Here is a 20398-nt window from a genome sequence, read left to right on the forward strand (position 1 = left end):
GGCCAAATTGGGCCATAAATTGAGCATGACTGGCCTACATTAGGCTATTGCGTATGAGTCAGCATTATTGCCTACACTGTGCAAAACCCACTATAAAACAGACAAACACAAGTTGTCAGGACAAAAGGAAATCTGAATTGAGTCCTAATTCACCAGGCTTTTATTTTGAAATCTCCTGTGTGTTATTCCAGTTGTCTTGACGGAAGAAGAAGTTTAGAGCAGGCGGGTCTGTGTGAATGACAGTCGGCTGTACGTGCGTGTGTGTGTCCGCGGGATATTACAAGAGCCTGTGTTTGGCGGAGCTTTAACAGCCACCACACTCAAGTTGTTTCCTGCAGGACAGCGGCGGTGAGTTCATGTGCCTGAATGTTTGTGCATGAGAAATTCAGCTCCATGTTGTTTCCTAACGTGAGGAGGGTCTGTAACAAAATGTCAACTTAGTGGAGTTTGATGTAACGGCAGAGAAAGAGGAGACAAGTTTGTAGCAACGCGATGAGCTGCAGCTCTACATGTTGCAGCGGTCAGGTGGTGCTTTCACGGACGTTTCATCTGGTGTGGAATTCTCAAAATGATAAGAAATACTTTAATGTCTCTCACATTATAACAGTCAAAGTGTGCATCCAGGTGAGCCCATCCTCCCGACAGGTGGAGACTATTCACATTAGGTGACACCACCCACATTGGCTCGCATCTCCTCACCCAGGAAAGTAAAAGGTGGAGCGATGAGTTTGCGTTTAGACAACTTGTGAAACTAGAGACCCGGGCTCAGCGCCACAATATACTATTTTATTATCTCTGAACGGAGGCCACAGCGTCAGATATATATTATGTTACACTGTACATGACATTCAATACTGCAGCAGACAGGAGAGGACACTGGTCTGTGTCCGTGCCTGCGCTCACGGACTGGGAGAGAACGCAGCGCGAAACTGCGTTGAGAAATCATGTAATTTAAAGTTGCCGTGCTTGTCGGCGAAGATACACAGCAATGCAAACACGACTAAACGTCTTTCATGATTCAATACAATGTTGTCTTCAATTCGGCATGCATCCAACAAACTGTGAAGCATTTATTGAAGTGGAATTTAGACTTTTATAACTGGCACGCAAGTCAGCCTCAGCGTTGAGAGACCTCAGGGTTGGGCTGTCATCGTCGGCTAAGTAAATGCTAAAATTGAAAATATTTTAAAGTGAAGTTTCACTAAGAGGATTATCTCAGAGCCGAATTCATCGCAGAAAGTTAGCAAATCTTTTAAAGTCTTTAGTTTCCTGCTCACAATCTACTGATGATGATAATGAGCAAAACAATTAAAAATTGGGTTTTTTCAAATTAGGTTTGGCGATGTAAGCACTGCAAGTTTGCACGGTAGGCTACGTCATTGTATCACACCAACACCTGAAGTTGAGTAATTGCACATTTTATCATATTATATCACACACACTTTAAACAAACACACAACCACATGCATAAACAGTGCACTGTCCAAGTGTTTTTCCTTTCCCTCATATTTGGCAGGTAGTCCCTTGCTTACAATCTGCCAAAATAAATAACCTGGGTAATAAGGAAGGCCACTTTTGTGTTTTTGCTGCACACTTGGAAGAGCACGGGGAAGCTAATTAACAGCCCTTCCTCTCCACTGGACCTTCAAGGTGTGAGGTCAGTGAACACAGACGGATTGTGACAACACTTGAGTACCTTGCGCTTGATCTTTCTAATAGCTGGAGAGTGGATTGACTTCAGATTGATCATGTTGGTCTGTTCGCTCAGAGTTGTGGCTCAAAACTGTGACTTTTGACTTAAGGGAAACACGCACTTCTCCTGCTCCCACTTGAAGGTCGACTTATCAGCCTGACCTTTCGGCCCACGTCGCCTGAGCCTGCAAAACAAGGAGCAACTCTGTAAAACTTTCCTTTTAGGGAAAAAACCCAATTCATTGTCTTTTGACAGCAGCATCCGGTAATGTGCTGGCGGCGATCTGTGTCTTTGTCTTGTTGGATATTGTAATAATAATGGAGGATCCCAGTGGAGCAGGATCAAACCAGTGATCAGGCCTCTAACCTGTCTGCTGTCGTAGGACTTTGTAATTGTCTGGGGGATTATCTGTGTAGTGATGGCTTTGAGCTGTTTCTGCACATTATCTCCACTCCAGCAAACTGTGAGCCCACAAAGCTTGTCTTCACTTAAGGCTTATTGTAGAGCAGTGGTTCCCAACTGGTGGGTCTTGGGTCCACTCTGAATGGACCGCAGGTGACTTACAAATGTGTCAAGTTTGTGCAAAACACGAAGTGCTGTTTCCTGCTGTAGAGAGTGACTAAAGGGCAGGTACTCGAAAGAGACAGCAACCTAGCTCAGCGACACGGCCAAACACAAGTCTGATGCTGAATATATTAAACTGTGTGGACCTTGGACTGATGATTTAGGACCCTATGGCTGGACCAGTGTGTGTGCAGATGTGTGCACTGGTGGTGGTGGTACTAAATTAAAAAGGCAGGTCAGGTGCTCAGGACTGGAACATCCACTGTCCTGGAGCCAAGATGTTCGTGTCCGTCTGTGCTGCTGTTCATTTGTTGACGGGAAGTCACATTTAAAGGAATACTTTGCTCCCTACATGACCATTTGTGTCTCAATTACTCGCTGGTGTTACACTGGTGTTCAGAGTCACACAATAACACAAACTACCGATCGAGGCAGTGGTAGACCAGCAGCTCCTCCGTCTAACGAGGTAAAGTTACAGTTTTTGTCAATGGAGCACAGATAAGTGTCATTTTCAGTTCCCTGTTTGAAAGTGCTTTCTGTTTGGGAACCACTGAGTATATGACGAGAACAGGTGTGTCATATCATCTTGTTCACGGTAACACTGGTATAATTTTTAATATCATATGAAAAATTCATATCGTGATACCTGCAAATTTCGACTTGTTGATATAATGACGTCATACTTTTACCCCCTGCAACAACAAGCATGGCTGAAAGTGAAATTATTACAGACTCTGCAGTGGTTCCCAAAAGAGGAGCAGCTCTCGCTTCACCATGACTGTCTGGCACAGCGCTGCATCACTGCAGATGCTGCGCCAAACTACAGATCCATCTCACGCTACCCTCTGCTATTTTAAAATTTCTTTGTTGTGTCCTACAGTTGTGTCTCACTTAAACCACCATAGGATTAAGGGCCACACAGGAAAAGTGCAATTGACCCTTCACTAAGTCCCGCCCCCAGACGCAGACTGGCCAATCATAATGTAGCTTCAGGCCGACTCAGACCAGGGTCCGACACCAACACAGCTGTGCTCCATCATTTCAGATTTCCTTCATTTTCAGGCTGGTTTTGTGGATTTGGAGCTAAATGTTGTGCCTGGGGCACGTCGTGTATTAATGATACTCGTTACCTGGAGAGGTTGGAAACAGATATACGTTTCTTCCCTGTTCCAAAACCAAAATCAGACCCTGAAAAGTGTAGGGTTAGCTAGCTAGCTACTGAAGATATAGCCTACTGAATGTATGCACATGCTGCTTTTGCTTTGTAATGATTATAACAGAAAAACAAAGACCGACCCTGCTGTACAGGAACCAGTGAAGGGAAGCAGGGAAACTTTGCTGATATTCAACCAGCTGTGTGTCATCACAGTGTGCGCAGATGAACGTTGTTTGGCTTCCCCTAGAGATCCGAAGCCAAACACTGTTCATGTGCACACACTGTGATGCCACACAGCTGGTTCAGTATCAGCAAAGTTTCCCTTTATATTCATTGTCTTGTGTGGCGATCAGCAGTGATGTGGTGGTTCACTTTTACACTGTGATCTGTAGCCTATAGTTCGGCTTTAGCTTCTAACTATCTTTGTCTTTTGAACCTGTTGTTGCTGCTGAATATATCCAGTGTAAATAAGCGAGCAAACTGCAACAGCTGCAGGAAGAAGCCTCAGATTCATATTGTACAGTTTATAGCCAAGGTGCTCAATGTTTGGATGACTGAGTGCCATTTCAGGAAGCCAGCATATGATTGAGGGCCACACAGGAAAAGTGCAGTTGCAAGCTGTCCACCAAAAACTTTACCTAACAGCACAAGCAATGATAACAGAACACAATTCCCACGACACTCAGGAGGTGCCACTGTTAGCTGTGCAACCAGTTGGGGCGGCAGTAGCTCAGTCTATAGGGGCTTGGGTTGGGAAATGGAGGGTCGCAGGTTGAAGTCCCCATCTGGACCAAACATGAAGCGTTGACTAGTAGCTGGAGAGGTGGCCTTGAGCAAGGCACTGTACCCCCAACTGCTCGGGGCGCCAGTCCATGGGCAGCCCCCTCACTCTGATATCTCTCCATTTAATGCATGTGTAGGTCCTGTTTGTATGTGTGTGTGTTTCGGGCCTGTGTGTATATGACAGAGTGAAGAAACTGAATTACCCCTTGGGGATTAATAAAGTATATCTTCTTCTTTCTTAGCTTTCTACAAGTCGTCATCCCAGACCTGACAGACCACAAATGAATGAATATAATGCATTTCATGTCACGTTCAGGGGCTGCTTTAAATATTTCTGAGGGCCACCATTGGCTCGCAGGCTGCAATATGAGCGGTGCTGGATGTTTTAGACTCCTGCTGATATTTTAGATTGCTAACATCTGATTCTACAGTATTAGCTGGTGTAATTTTTTTACATAAACACACAACATAAATATTTCTGGTAAAGATCCCATAAATTAGATTGTTTAAGAACTCTCTGGTGAATGAACTATGAAAGACGTCACTTTTTCCAAACCACTTTAAACACATTTTTGGCATTTCTTTACCGCAATTTATGACTCAATACCCAACAGAAGGCTGTTAGTAATATATCTGCGCTATGCTTATATCATACATCACCAGGATGTTGTTATATCCATCTCACACAGTGTGACATGCCATGAATCTATAAGATGGCTGTTATTAGACGGTGTATGGGGCCGTTACACTATCAGTTAGTCAAATCATGAAAAATCTGTGCTTGTAGCAGCGCTCAAATATGATCCATCCACTGTGTCACTGTATGTGTGTGCTGATGCATGTGTGCACACTCTGATTCACAGTCCAGTGTATTTATTTCTTGTTAGTGTTCCCAGGGTCTCCACCTTCTGTGTCTGAGAGGGAGAAACTGCCAGCAGAGGTTAGTTACATAAGCCTGTTGGGTGTTACATCATTGTTTTGGGGGCCCCCGGTCCGGAGAGCTGGGGCTCAGGCTTCAGATGGGTCCAATGGGTCCGCCGCCTCCCACAGACCCCCTCAGAGGAGGAGGAGGAGGGTGGAGGCTATTGGAAGCAGATGCTCAGTGAGTCTCTGGCTCTGCTGTGATGAAACCAGCTTCCACCTGTAACACAGTTTGTGCATGTGTGTGTTTTGCATGTCGTTTCTGACTATCAGTGTTTGCTGATGAGCTGACGTGTGTTTGGAGTATGGTTTGGGTGGGCTCGGTTGCTATGACATCAAAGGGGAAGCATGCAAAGCAGGGATGATTTATAGGTCTATAATCCTCAAAACAACCCCGCCTCTTGTGTTCACCGCCAGCAAATCAATCTCAGGAAAACTCATAAATATTCATAAAAAACTGTGTGGGGTAGAGCTGATAATCGGAGTTAAACACGGCATTGTTTGAAAGAAACAAAAAGAAATCTCCTAAATGTCAGATGTTTGCAGCGTGGCACCTCTGAGATCTGCAGCTGCAGGTACACCATGAGGGTATGAAGCCTGTTAGTCTGGAACAGCATGCTTTTTACTGGCTGTGTGGCCTTGTGGATCTGGACCCATATTGTGTTCCAGTTCACCAACTTGTGAAAACAAGCTTTTGCGTTACCCTCGAGTGCCCTTCCTTACACATAGGAACCCCTCAAAGTGCTGCTTTAAAGGCATCTCAGTGCTCTAAGGTGTGTCAGTGTGGACTTGAATAAGGCTTCCTTTCATTTCATCTCTCAACCCTGTCGCTTTGATATCTTTAAACCTCCTAATAAAGGCAGTCAGGAGGAACTGCACCCAGATTCAGAATCATATGGTGAGTAAGTGAATGTGTGAAGGGATTGGATGATGAGGGATCGGGGTGTTCAGGCGTGAGGCTGTGTTTAGAAAACCAGATAGCCTAAATCAACATTTGGTGAAGTTATCAGTGACTCACTGCTGCTATCAATAGACACAAACTGATTCTGATAGTTATATAATGATATTGCAATGTGAGAGGGAAAATTCTTACTTGTTGCCAACTTTAAAGGGACAGTTCACCCTGAAATACAAAACACATTTTTCCTCTACCTGTAGTACTGGTTATTAATCTAGATTAGTGTTGCACGGTATACTGGTACTAAAATAGTACCGCGGTACTAGAGTATCCCAAACAGTACTATACTGCATTTGGAAAATACCGGTACTTTTTAAATTGATTCAATTCATTAATTTATTTAATTCATTTATGCACACAAACGCCTTCCTTGTTCCTATTGGTGCACAGATTGCGCAAGTGGTGTGTATGACAACACCTGTATCAACATTCGCAGCTGGCACACGTGAAAAAAGGCAAGAGAAAGTCTGCCTCGCAAAGGGAGACATCACGAGACAACACCAAGCTGGTGGAACATTTGAGCAACCAAACCATGACGTCCGTACCGAGGTACTTACCGAGCCATGATTTTTTTTTTTTGGTACCGTTACACCCTTCGTATTTATTGTTCTAAAGGTTTGTATCCAAAAGGACTTTTCCTTAGGAAAAAGTACCGAAAAGTATTGAAATTCATATTGGTATCGGTACCGAAACAAAGATTTTGGTATTGTGACAACACTAATCTAGACTGTTTTAGTGTGCGTTGCAGAGTGTTGGAGATATTGGCCGTACAGATGTCTGTCTTCCCTCCAGTACAATGGAACTAGATGGTACACGGCAAGTGGTGCTCAAAGTGCCCAAAAAACACAGATATTATGGTGCATCCCTAGTCTTTGCTAAGCGCGATTGTTTAAAACACAAATGGCTTAACAGTGCAGGTGTGCTACTTGTCTTTCCCTGCGATGGTTTATGTGACAGTGTTTTATGATATGTATTAGAGAAGATGTGTTTGGGAAGCACTGAGCATATGACTGGATAAATGCACCGATCCAGCTTTTTCAGTTTCGATACCGATCCCGATGCTGTGGCTTTGAGTATCAGCCGATACTGATCTGATACCATGGCTGACCTAAAAAGCTATATACCTTTACATGTAGAACAGAAAAGACTAGAGGCATCAGGCATTGATGACTACACAGTTCTTTCCTGAGATAAAATGAAACAAGATGAAACAGATTAATGCAATGATGAACTATTTATTTTTAACAAAAATAAACAATTGTGCAACAGCAGTTGAAATAGTGTGAAATACCTCCACACAGCAGATTTTCTCCTTTGCTCCATGGCGTATGACGTAGCTCGCGTCGCAATAGATTTAAAGGGAAAGGATCGCCTCAGGTATAGGTTGCATTTTCCGATACCCGATCCATCAACTTTGATGATACTGGGGCCAATATTCGATCCACATATTGGATCGAGGCATCCCTAAATGGGACTTGGGTTATACTTAAAACTTATGAATAGTTTCGCTGTTGTTACATCCAGACCCAAACGACTTCAGTTCATCATCAAGATTTTTCTCCATTTTTGGATTCTTCGTTCACCGTGGAGACATGCAGAGAAACAAAGTTTTCTTCGTGAATTCAACGTAACACGGACTGAGTAATCTGTACACAAATCATATCATCACTGTGGGCTAAAGTATTCCTTTATCACATTTTTATTTATTTAAAAAAAGATCCTTCATTCTTCAATTTGTGCACCAGTCTTTTTGAGACTGTCAATGGATAATAAAAATAAATGCACAAAAATCACGGCGCCAAAATCATACTAAAATCCAATAAAACCGCAACAGCTAGAACTTTAAGAAAAATTAAAAAAATAACTGCTATGGCATTAATATATAAATATATTTTCATATCGCCCACCCATTATTTCTGAGCTCTGTCTGCCTGAGATACATTGTAGTCACTACGTTGTAGCCACGGGGCTACGAGGCCACGGGGTTCACAGACCTGTGGCATGTGTCATGATGTGTATGAGGGCCATATGTCACAGAGACAATGCTGCACTGTTGTCCACAAATTGATGGGCATTTTATTTGTGAATTCTTTTCACCCTCTAAGTTTCTTTTACCTCGTGCACCTCTCTTTTTTTCTGAATCTGTCCATTTGTCTTTAAAGTGAAATATGAGATTACAGATTGACTTTGTAGTTTCAGATGCCATTTTGTTAATAACGCCTCAGTAATGCCATAAATACAAAACTAGACAGGCTCAGGATCTTCATCTTTGTATCCTTAATATAAAACTTCCCCTGGTCAGTATCCTGGAGTTATTTTACAGCTTGAAAATATTAATTTACTGGATTATACTGTATATTTGCAGATGTGTTAATGAATACGTAAGTTTCTGTTCAGCACCTTGTCACTTGCCCACATGCAGTCAGAAGTTTTTATAGTATTGTTGGACTGGTTTGAATCAGTATTTCTCTGTACTGTGTTCTCATCTCTCTGAGTTATTGCACCATTTAAGGGGAAAAGGAAACTCTATCACAGCTTTGATGTCGTCCCAGCGCACTGTGGTGACTAAGCCAATCATTTGTTTCCAGGACCAGGTGGCGTTCAGGGGCTCGGACACTGGAGGGGGAAAGTTGAACTCTTCTGTCTCAGCGGTCATCTTGTAAGTACATCAGCTGAGTCCATTTGTTCCTCCCATAAAAACACATTCCTCTCTCAGAGTTTCTGTCATGGGACACAAAGACACATCACCTGCAGCCAAGAGGACATGCTGTACATTACTGAGCAGCATGGCCGCTCGATCACAGCAGGAAGGGGGCGTATCAGCTTTTTCCTGTCCTGGGTCGGACAGACGTGAGCTGACCTTTACGAGGCCCCTCTCTGTTTGCTGCTCCAGTCAGTTGTAACCATTTGTCAGTGACATCATGTGTTGCTATGATGAGGTGAATCAACAACAGACCCTTACGGTGTAGACAGTGCCAAACTTTACACTCCTCGCCATGGTAACGGCTTCTTGTTTGCTGTGTGTCTTTTGTGTTTATAGAGATATTATAGTTTTTGATTTTACACCGGTTGTTATTTTTTAGTAGTTTTGGACTTCTTAGTGTGGTTGTGGTCGTAAAGCTTTTGCAAATGTTTACTTAATGTTATGGCTACATTCTGCTTTTAGTATCTTTAGTGGGGGTTGTATATTTTTATGATATAATGAAAGAACCCCAGACCATAAAGTCCTTTTAAAATAGCTTTATCCACACAGATTACACATTCAGTGTTTTGTAAAATTGCCAGAAATGCCCTATCCAGAAATCAGTACAGCAGTTCCATGCATTTCTGCTCACACAAAAAAATAATACAGAATATTTAATGTACATTTTTATTCCTGCAGTTGTCTTACAGAGGTATTTTTTTCTGTATTTTATTTGTTTACAGCAGTTATTAGCAACTCACAGGTTTCCTTGAATGTGTCAGGCTGTAAATTTAAAAACAAAACCATCTGCTCAAACTGTTGTTGCTGTTCTGATGAGCTTCAGTATGACTGTATAATGCATTAGTTTATTTTAACACTCTGTGGGTCAAATTATAAAAGTAAGATGCTCAAAATACCATTTAATGTTTTCTTTCATGGGGCAGCTTGACATTTTTGGAATCGTAAGACTTAGGCGAAAAGTTCAAAACCACTGTTACATATGTGCATTAACCACAGTCAGGGGCGTAAATATAGACAGTGCAGGCAGTGTGGTTGTGTAAGGTGGGGGCCCATAGAAGGAGTGTGCCCTCTAACAATGTGTTGGGAGGAGAATGGGCCCTTATGAGTGATTGTCACCTTGAAAATGTGCCTGTGTTCAAAGAAGAACTCTCACTGAATTATAAACAGTGCCATTTGCTAGATGTGCCCTTGAAAAGGCACATCCATCTTTAAACTTAGACTTGGAAAGGGTGTGGTATTGACAGTGTTGTGCATGTTCACACTTCACAAGAGCTAGATCAAAGTTCACTTCAGTCAGGACCACTTTTGGCGGTACGGCTCTGTTCTGGGGCCCCTCTGCCTTTCCAAGGCCTACACAGTAAGCCTAAGGCAGAGAGAGCAAACCTCCCTGCCCTTCCATGTGCCTACATAGAAAGCCTAAGGCAGGGAGAGCAGCAAAGACCCCCCGGGAACAGAACAGAGTAGCATAGCATCACTGACAAACAGAAATGACATTGATAAGTCAGACACAACATGAAAAGGAGGAGCTGGGGTGGAGGCAGGTTGCAAAGTGTCTTGCAGAGGAAGCAGCAACAGTAGGCAGGCCAGAGCAGTTTAAATAGGGTGCCCTGAAAGAGATTCAGCATTTGGTTGCATAGAAAGGAATCATGTGATCTATCAGCCGACTCCCTTCCATCAATCAGCTGCTCCATCAGTTGACTGGGCTGTTTGAGATCAGCTGATGTAGCCGGGATGTGAGCTGAGCTTGACATCGAGTCCTGCTATGCTCAGTTTCACACAGATTAAAATGAACCTATTCACTCTCACAGGTCACAATTTAGAATTTTGAGCCAAGTTCACCTTCTCAAAAAGAGAACTACTGTAGTTCTTCTTGAAGGCTCATGCCTGGCAGCTGCAAACCAGGAACTAATTTGATGACCGATGGCTGTTTGACTTTGCTCAAAGGCTCCACATCTCCTTTAATGTAGTCTAGTTCAAGTGTGTGTTCTTGTTGTTGAGGACCGGTCCTTTACAAAATGTTTGTTTGACTTGGGTGGAGAAACTTTGTGGCCGTTGGATCATGCTCTCACCCTTTTGAACATCCTTCACTTGCAGATGTTTTCCAGCAATGGTCGGATGCTTCAGCTTGATATGTCATTTCAGAATTGATGATGTGGCTGACGTTCTGAGTTTTTTATCTCAGATCTGGCGGCCCGATTTGCGTGGGATTTTCTGCATTGGAATCTGTACTGATTTGTCCATAACACTCACTGAGTTGCAAGTTGCACTTGTCATGCCAGCACGCCAGCACATTAACTGTCGCCAACCACACGCACGTTCACATTCAAACGGATATGTTGAGTCCAGTATTCACCAAAAGCTTGAGCCTGTTTAGTAACACAATGCTAGGTATTGATGTTTCCATCTAGCTCTCAGCAAGAAAGCGAGTAAGCATATTCCTAAAATGCTAAGATATTTCTTTAGTGATAGACGGGCCTCTCAGCATTTTAGCTGTAGATCAGTATTTCCCCATTAGGCCCATGTCAGTTGTTTCTCGGTCCTCGCCTGAGGGGAGCTGAGTTTACAGTCTCTTGCCAGAAGACCTCCATACTTCTCTCACTGCTTGCGAAAGGTCTGATATTGCTGGACACTAGCTGGACTACTCCGTCAGTTTCTTCTCTCTGAGCTGAGGAGAGCTCAGCACACAGCTGACATTCTTTCTTGTCCACATGGATACCTGGCTGATGTAAATCACATTAGCCTGTTAAAATTTATAGCGCGTTATCTCATCCTGCTGCTAACATTGTGGATTAGGTTGTTTCAGGTATGGTGTGCATGGATTGAGCATCTGTGTATCTGTTGTCCCAGAACAGACGTGGTGATGTGAGCAGGTCGCACTGACAACACGGCCTTTTAATTCTAATAATCCGACACCCTCACTGGCACCGATGGACAAACTTTCCGCAGTGTGCGTTGTATGTCTTTCTAGATGCTAGAAAGATTAGACCTCAGCAGCTGTTGTGTTGACACAATAGGCAGCGTGTTGCCAAGTAAACACACACACACACACACACACACACACACACACACACACACAGAGGCTCGAGTGGCCTAATTGTGTCAGTGAGTGGTTGAGTGCTTTGCGTGCCTTCGCGGAGACCCTGATGGACTTTGATCTGCTCCCCAACATGTTTATTCCTACCTCACTAACTCTAATATTCTCACACCAACAAGATTCTGGGTCAAGGCCACTTCTATTTGATTTTTAGAATTTATAATCAAAACAATACTGACATTCCTCAGGGGCCTGGGCAGCCATGATAAACCCACACAGGTGAATTTATTTATTTTGGCTGATCAGAGCTCTTTTCAGGATTGTGTGTGTGTGTGTGTGTGTGTGTGTGTGTGTATTAAGACTGTTTGACATCTCCTTCACTCTGTTGTTAGTTTTGTTACACCTGTTTTAGCGGGACAAATCACAACTTTAGTGTCCAGTGATGTTCCAGCCTCACCCATCTTTAATCTGAGCAGAACCGGAGTTATTTAAAACACACTGTAGCTAGATTTCAGTCCTGGTTCCCAACGGTACCTTTATTTGTTACTGTTCTGGGGCCTCTCTGCCTTTCCTAGGTCTATGCAGAAAGCCCAAGGCGGAAGGAGCACACCTCTCTGCCCTTCCATGTGTCTATGCAGGCATAGGCAAACTCGCAAGGCTCACTGACAAAACAGCTGTCTTATACTGAACACATTTTCCAAACAAATGCTACATGCTAACATTATTAGCACAAACCTATGGCATTTTACATTGTATAAATTAGCCTAGCAGCTAGCAGAGATTTCCTCTGCTTATATGAAGCCAGGATAAATCACACACAAGACTTAAAATGCCATTGTGTTGAGGCTTTATTTTCCTCACAATCTATTTTTAAAGTAAATAAAAGCTTTGTTTCCACTGAGGGAAATGGTTTCAGCTTGCAAAAACAAACAGGAGGTCTGTGTCGCAACGACGTGTAGTAACACTTCTGGGGAGGTTCACGTCAGGCTACGGCCTAAGTTGATTTGACATAGAGGTATAAATCCCACTTGAAGAGTACCATGTTCAGTACCCAAACCTGAATCAGTATTTCCGAAAAGTTTGATCTGTGACCTTTAAACTGAAGTTTTGTCACCTTGACATGAGTGTTATCTGAGACATTTTTCGGGGCCCCATAATGAAAAGAAGAAGGTCAGAAAAGATGTTCCGTGTAACAGATATTAAAGCTCGTCAAATGACCGCTTGGGTTAGATAATCTGGTCAAACAGTTGGCTTATTTATAATGTGACTGATGGTTTCTTGCCTATGGACTACTTTATAGCAACGTTGCCATGTTCCCAGATCACAGCAAGGGCATCGTTTCAACTGACAATCCTATTTTCGTCCCCACTATATTTGCAGTTTTAGTTTGATTTGTGCTCTAAATTGTCTGAACAGTACCCTTCAAACTCTGAGCTGATTTAGAATAAAAATGACATGCTCATTGCCTTGAATAGGGGAGTAGGATGTTACCATAAGCGACAAAAATAAGATGTAGAATTGTCCTTTAAAGCCAAACTCTCATTTACATTTGAGTGAGTAACATCTGCTAACAAGCTTCCTACAGGTTCCTGCTGTTTACCCAAGCTGTAATTTACTCCTGCCCCCTTTGCCCCTGAAGACGCTATACATCACCAAATCCACCCACATTGTTCCCTCTGTAAATTAGGATCATATGTGTGCTGTGTGTCTGCTGTACGTTATTATAACCTTGTCGACAGTTACACATCAATCTCACACTGAAGTGTTTTTTCTCCTACGCCCCGCCCTGTGCGTGAGGTACAGATTCATAGCTGGCTCCTGATGAAGCTCGGTGCTCTCAGAGTGAGATGGACATGACTCATGCTGAAACAGGATACTCACAGTGACAGCATTACTGAATCAAATGGAGGCTGCAAATAGGCTGTTCCTGTTGTTTCAGTGCAAATATTTGAAATTCATTTAGCTTAGCTACATCTGATTGACAGCCTGATGCTATTAGGCGTATGGTGGGAAGGGAAGCCCCACCCATCTGGCGCTCCACGGAGATTTAATCACTCAGTAAAAATATCACCCGTGTCTAACTCCAATAACAGACCATAATGCAGCTGAGTGTGTGAGGTCACCATGCTGGAGGTCATCAGGTGTTTCCAGGTGCTGTTCATCCCCCCTCATGTCTGTTCAGTTAGCACTGATCAGAGGTGGGCGATGAGTTAAAGAGGAGTCATCATGAAGTGCCAAAGTCTGAGTGGATGACTGTGTCGAGTTGACAGACGCACATGAACACACACCTACACCTGGTGCTGCTCGTCATTGTCCCTGGGATGATGCCATGCTGGAGCGAAGAGCCTGCCTTTTATAGGCAAGCATTCATACAGAATGCCTGGGATGATGGGAGTGTGTGGACGTGGGTGTGGGCACATGTGGACACACCCACAGCCACGTACTCTTACCATGTGCAGGAGTGATACACAAGCAGCATTTCAAACTCTTGTCAAAGCCTGATTGGGGTCATATACCTATGGTCTATAAACATGACGGTGTTCGTCAGCTGAAGAGCTGAAAGAGTCCAGTGTTGTATTTTAATATATGGTGTTTTTATGCCTCAGCGCCGGCGAAAGCTGTGGCCTGAGGCATTATGTTTTTGGGTTGTGCGTCAGTCCTTATGCCACAAAAAAAACACCTTGAAGGAATTTCTTCAAGTTTGGCACAAACGTCCATTTGGATTTCAGGATGAACTAATAAGATTTTGATGGTCGAAGGTCAAAGTTACTGTGATCTCGCATCCATTTCATTCTCATGAACACAATATCTCAAGAAAGCTTTAGGGAATTTCTTTAAATTTGGCTCAAACGTCCCCTTTGACTTAGGAAGGAATTGATTTGATTTTACTGGGCAAAGGTCAAGGTCACGGAGCCATCACATCCGTCTCATTCTCACGAACACGATATCTCAAAAACTCTTTGAGGAAATTTCCTCAAATTTGGCTGAATTGTCCACTTGGACTTAAGAATGACCTGATTAGATTTTGCTGGCCAAAGGTCAAGGTCACTGTGACCTCACATCAGTCTCATTCTAGTGAATGCGATATTACAAGAAAGCAATGAGGAAATTTCTTCATATTTGGCACAAATATCCATTTTGACTTAAGGATGAACTTTAGATTTTGATGGTCAAAGGTCAAGGTCACTTTGACCTCACATCAGTCTCATTCTAGTGAATGCGATATTACAAGAAAGCAATGAGGAAATTTCTTCATATTTGGCACAAATATCCATTTTGACTTGAGGATGAACTTTAGATTTTGATGGTCAAAGGTCAAGGTCACTTTGACCTCACATCTGTCTCATTCTGGTGAGTGTGGTATCTCAAGAACGCTTTGAGGGAATTTCCTTAAATTTGGCACAAACGTCCACTTGAACTTAAGAATGACCTGATTAGATTTTGCTGGCCAAAGGTCAAGGTCACTGTGACCTCACATCCGTCTTATTCTCGTGAATGCGATATCTCAGGAACGCTTTGGAGAATTTCCTTAAATTTGGCACAAACATCCACTTGGACTCAAGACTGCACTGATTAGAATTTGGTGGTTAAAGGCCACTGTGACCTCACAAAAGATGTTCATGGCCCAAACTCAAGAAATCATGTTAACTCATACAAACATCTAATAGGATAAAATGATGAAGTGATGACATTTTTTTTTATCTGAAAGGTCAAAGGTCAGCTTCACTGTGACATCAAATTGTTTTGCAAACACACTTTCCTGGTCATTACTGAACATCATAACTCAGGAACAGAAGGAGAGATATTTGTGTGTGAAGCATCTATGTTTTAGAATCTGTAGCTTCTTTGCAGCAACATTCATATTTGAAGCACTGTCAACTCTCATAACTACATACAGACCGGACGTTTGTGGAGGCATACAACTGCAAGGCGAAAATTCTACTTTACTAATCAGTCTTTTGGCACTTGTTTTGTTATTTCCTGCCACATTCACTCACACTCTTCCTGATTGGCCTACCTTGGGCCTCTCTCCGCTTGGGACCGTTGGTCAGATTAGTTTGACTGAGTGATAAACTGCTCTGTTTGCATGTTTTCCTGCACAATAATTGCCTGTCTCAAATCCTCTAATACTTGTTGAGAACTGGTACAGTGGACTGTGTGAACCAATCAAGACCACAACATGTGACTTCCATTTACAGGCAGTAATAGTAACTGGAAGTTAAGAGACAAGAGCGGAGTAGAAGTAGAGAGCTCCAGAGTCCCATGCAGGCTTTTCCATGCTTCAAACTTTGTGGGTCAGATTCAAGCTATATCACCTTTCATCTCGGCATTGGCCTTTGGATATCAGCTGTACATTACTGGCAGGCCTTTGAAATAAATTATCTTTTAGTCAGCCTTGAAGTCTGATATATAGCACAGGACCAGTTGAGTCAGTTTAACTTGTGACCTGGAGGAAAACTATTCCTCAAACTGTCAGAGGGAGTGATGTAGCCCCCTTGCTTATCTCCTGCAGGAACTGGAATAATGTTTGTCAGTTATGGCCGTTGGTCTTCAGCCATGTGGGAAAGTTGTTCCCTCTGCCTTGAAGCTGTTGCTGTTTCTGGTGTCCTGTCTCTCTGTTTGACTCATTAGGGTCGCTGGAAGGAATAAAAAGGAATTCCTCCTCATCCTATCTCTGCTGGGTGACTCCGTCCACCCCCCTCTCCCACCCCTTCATCCTCATTCTACGCCGTAGCTCATTAGGACAAATTTCTATTCATCGCTGTCATGATGTCCGTTAGCACTGTTAGACACACTCCAGGTGTGTGTCTCCCTCTCAGTAATAAATCGCTGGCTGGGATCCTGGTGACCCAACCCCAGATGCCAGGCTGCCTCTCTAACTGCGCCTGTTGCTGCCTTAACGGGCCAAAGCGAGTGTCACCGCCAAACCCACCCTGTGGTTTTGTGGGCCGTGGTTGCTGGTGTCGCTTCCAGTGTGGTCATGTGACTCGTAGTCCTTCCAGTCCTGCCCTCTGGCAGTCTCACTCTTTCTCTGTCCTCTTCTTCTCTGCTATGTCCTTGCTATCTCTCTCTCTCTTCCTGCTGTTTCTCAAGTGTTCTCCCTGTGGATACTGACTTTTACCGAGATAATCTATTCTGCAAATAACAACTGGATACAGAGGAGCCATGAAAGGTACAGTCCTGTGTTCATCTTCACTTTCTCCCCTGGTCCATCATCTAATCTCTCCATCTCAACCTCTGTTTTTCCCATTTTGTCTGACTTCAGCAGTGTGATTGCTCTCTGCGGTCGATGTATCCGCTCATTAATGTGCTTTGAAAGCCTATTTATCTGCTGGGAGCCTGGGTGGCACGCTTCGGCAGAGAAGGGGGTCTGGTTTGTGTAAGAGCAGTTTTGCTTCCATTGAGGAGACGTACATTGTAGCAGTGTAGGATGGTAGCGGTGAAATAGGGATAGAAGGCTGATTGCTCCTGACCTACTACCGCCTCCACCCGTCCCCTGCTGCTGCTGTCACTGATAGGTGCTGTCAAGATAAGATGATGGCAAAATTAACGGAGCTCCTGCTTTAAAAAAAAATCTGCATTTTATTGTTTTATCTTTCTGTCTCTTCACTCTTGATTTCTGGTGCTGTGCTTTTATCAAACTTATGCAACCGCTCCTACTCCCTATTTCTTTCTTTCACCCACTAACCTTTTTATCTGCCCTCTTTGAAACTCTTATCTGCTCTTCTGCCGGCTATTTGTAGCTGCAGAATGATGCCCGGAAATCTTGTGTTTGGTGCTGTACCAAAAGGTGCCCATGGGTAAACTTTTCGTGTCCTGTGTGTGGGCCTGATGTTCTCTGCATCAGAGGTAGGAAGAAAAGTTTGAAGAGTGTTTAGGAAGAGGAAGAGGCTTTGATCAAAACCACTGTGGCACATCTGGATGCTTACTCTGCAGTCTGGGAGAGCACAGCTTGGCTGAATTGACTTTGTTGGGGTAATAATGGGAGTGAAAGGTTTTTACTTTTTGGTTGCCAGTTGCTACTCCTCTAAAGATGTGATTAACAAAACAAGCTGGCCTATTTCACTTTTATAGAGAGGCTTTTTATCATTGGAAGTCACTCACAAATTTACAGTTGTAGAAAAACAAGTGTGTTTTTTATGCTGCTTTGAACCCTGATAAAGACCTTTGTAGAGAAAGAAACTTAAGAAAAAAGTATTCTATGAATAAGCAATGTAATTAATAAAGACTTTTTATTCTAACATTATCATTGCTGCTCGTACACACTTGAGTGCCAGGAAGTTTGCTTTTGTATAGGTATGATCGACGCGTTCTCATCCCAGGGCGTTAAATACCAATGCTGAAAGCACCCTGTCCTGTCTCTATTACAGGCACCCGTTAGCGTCTCTATGTTGCGTATAGTGGTGTCCTGGGTGATGCTTGAAATACGTTGGTAGTTGACAAACAATCGTGGTTAGGTTAAGTCAATAAATCTACTTGACTAGGTTAAGAAAAAACCAGGCCTGCCCCTGACTAACAATTTCCCCAGTCCCAGACTAGTCACCTGCATGTTTACGATACTAATGTAATTATTAAATAATATATTTTGGGCGTTACATTACAGAGAAATACAAAACCGTACTAATGAACCTTCATTAATACAGGCCTATGTTTTATCTCCAAGTGCACGTCACACACTGAGCGAGCCGCCTGTTAATGACACTGTGGGCTAATGGGCATGTAGCTACTTCCATGTTTCAGATGATACGACATGTTTGTAGTCGACCAGTGAAGATGAGATAAAATAATAATAAATTCCCACATGGTCCAGTCATATAGGTTTTGAGTTATTCTGACTTGGTGCAGCTCCTAATAGAGTTTCACATTTGTTTTTTGACCTTTCTGGTCGACTAACATTTGGTCGACTATTAGGGGGCAGCCCTAGAAAAAACATTATGTTTTGGTTTAAAATAAGTACCTAACATGTTGTAAAAACATCACATGAATGATAGGGCTGTACCCAAATATTAGGATATTTGAATATTCGTTTCTATGGGTAGGTATTCGTTATTTACTTTTTTTTTAACATTTTTTTTTAGTGCTAAATGTAGTCTTTTTGTTGTTGGTAAATGTAGGTTATCAATAAAAATCAAGACTTTTAAATTGCATTGTTAAAAATGTGAAAATATAGTATAGCCTACCAACTGAGCTTGTGCACGGCACGCTTGAGCGCATCTGTCTGAGGCTGTGGATTAGTGCCAACTTTTACCACTTTATCACTTTATCACTTTATCGTTGTCTTTTGAATTTAATATGAATTATGGAACTGTTTTTGTCAACGTTTGTTTCCCCCGTTTTGTACAATAAATTATTGTTTAAAGTTTCAACAAGTTTCTTTTGGAGTGCGTGACACAAGTGTGTTTTGAAAACGGCCGCGGACTGTCACCTGCTCAACGCATCAGTACCTTCAGATGCCATGACAGTAATAGCCAATAATGTCAAAATATCATTTACAGACCGATTTAATAGACGATCACTGCTGCCCGACCCGCAGGTCCATTTGCGTGTCCCGCGGGTTACGGGTCGACCCGCGCATCACTACTCAGCTCAGTCTATAAGGCTGTACACAACAGTAAGGCTATAGACATTATATTCTATTCAGGCCGGCAGAACCAGCAGCGCATCGGCTCTACAGTGCACGGCACTGCTGATTAACCATTTTATTGCAGCACAGTGTGTCTGCCAGCGACCAATTACCAATTACTTGAACGAATATTCGAATATTTATTATAAATTCTGCCGAAGGTCCGAATGTTAAAAAGTGGTATTCGGGACAGCCCTAATGAATGATGCAAGTATGTCACGGATGGATTAATTTACATACAGCACTGACCAGACTGTCTCACTGTCTACGTCACTTGCTTGAGTGTCAGATATTTCCACAGATGGGTTTACATTGAATATAGTTGAAAGCCTGATTATAGAGATGCTAAAGGGTCCCTTCGGCGTCAGGATCACACGATGAGGGGTGTGACAAGTGTCGGGATTTGACGACCTGGGAATGAAAACAGGCATTCGTTCTTCATCTTAAAGTTTGAGCATATCATTTCACTTTTAAACCCCATATATTTGCTATTGATCCAGAAATCTCCAAAATATAGTCACATGATTTAAAACATACCTCCAGCATGTTATGTTTTCAGTTTTTTGTCTGTTTGTCAGCAGGATTACGTGAAAGCTACTGGCTTGATTTTCATTAAACTAAAAGGTGTAGCATGGGCGAAGGAGTGGATCTGAATCATGAGGCAGATACAGGAGTTCCTTTGTTAACTTTGTTATTTGTTAACACTGTGAGATGGGGCATTTGGCCTTGGTGGAAGTCTGCGCGCTCTGAGTGCCTTCGAGGTAATAATGAGATGAATTTGTTTTCAATAACCAAATAGTTCTCTTTGTTTTCCCCTCTGTTCTTGTGGTGTTCTCTTTCCCCATCTGTTATTTCTCTTCACAACACTTTAACAGACTTTTATTGTGTCTCCGTTTAATTGGCGCTGTCGGTTCATGCTCAGTGCTCTGTGTGAATGGTGTCTCATGCTGCTGGAAGGTTT

General features: G+C 42.9%; 1 protein-coding gene across 2 annotated transcripts in view; it reads left to right on the forward strand.

The window, feature by feature from the left end:
* Positions 1–230: 230 nt before the first annotated feature.
* svila (supervillin a) overlaps positions 231–20398 on the forward strand; it is a 108778-nt gene continuing 88610 nt past the window's right edge. The window contains exons 1-2 of one of the 2 annotated variants that reach the window (XM_049564729.1): positions 231–348; positions 8664–8734. Coding sequence is in view for 1 of the 2 variants with exons in the window: in XM_049564719.1 (XP_049420676.1) it covers positions 16980–16986 (7 nt within the window). In the remaining variant the exon portion in view is untranslated. Of the gene's footprint in view, positions 349–8663; positions 8735–16849; positions 16987–20398 lie in introns of those variants that run through there. The other variant, XM_049564719.1, reaches the window with a different exon arrangement.

The sequence above is a fragment of the Epinephelus fuscoguttatus genome, linkage group LG21, assembly GCF_011397635.1.
Source record: "Epinephelus fuscoguttatus linkage group LG21, E.fuscoguttatus.final_Chr_v1".
Lineage (NCBI taxonomy): Eukaryota > Metazoa > Chordata > Actinopteri > Perciformes > Serranidae > Epinephelus > Epinephelus fuscoguttatus.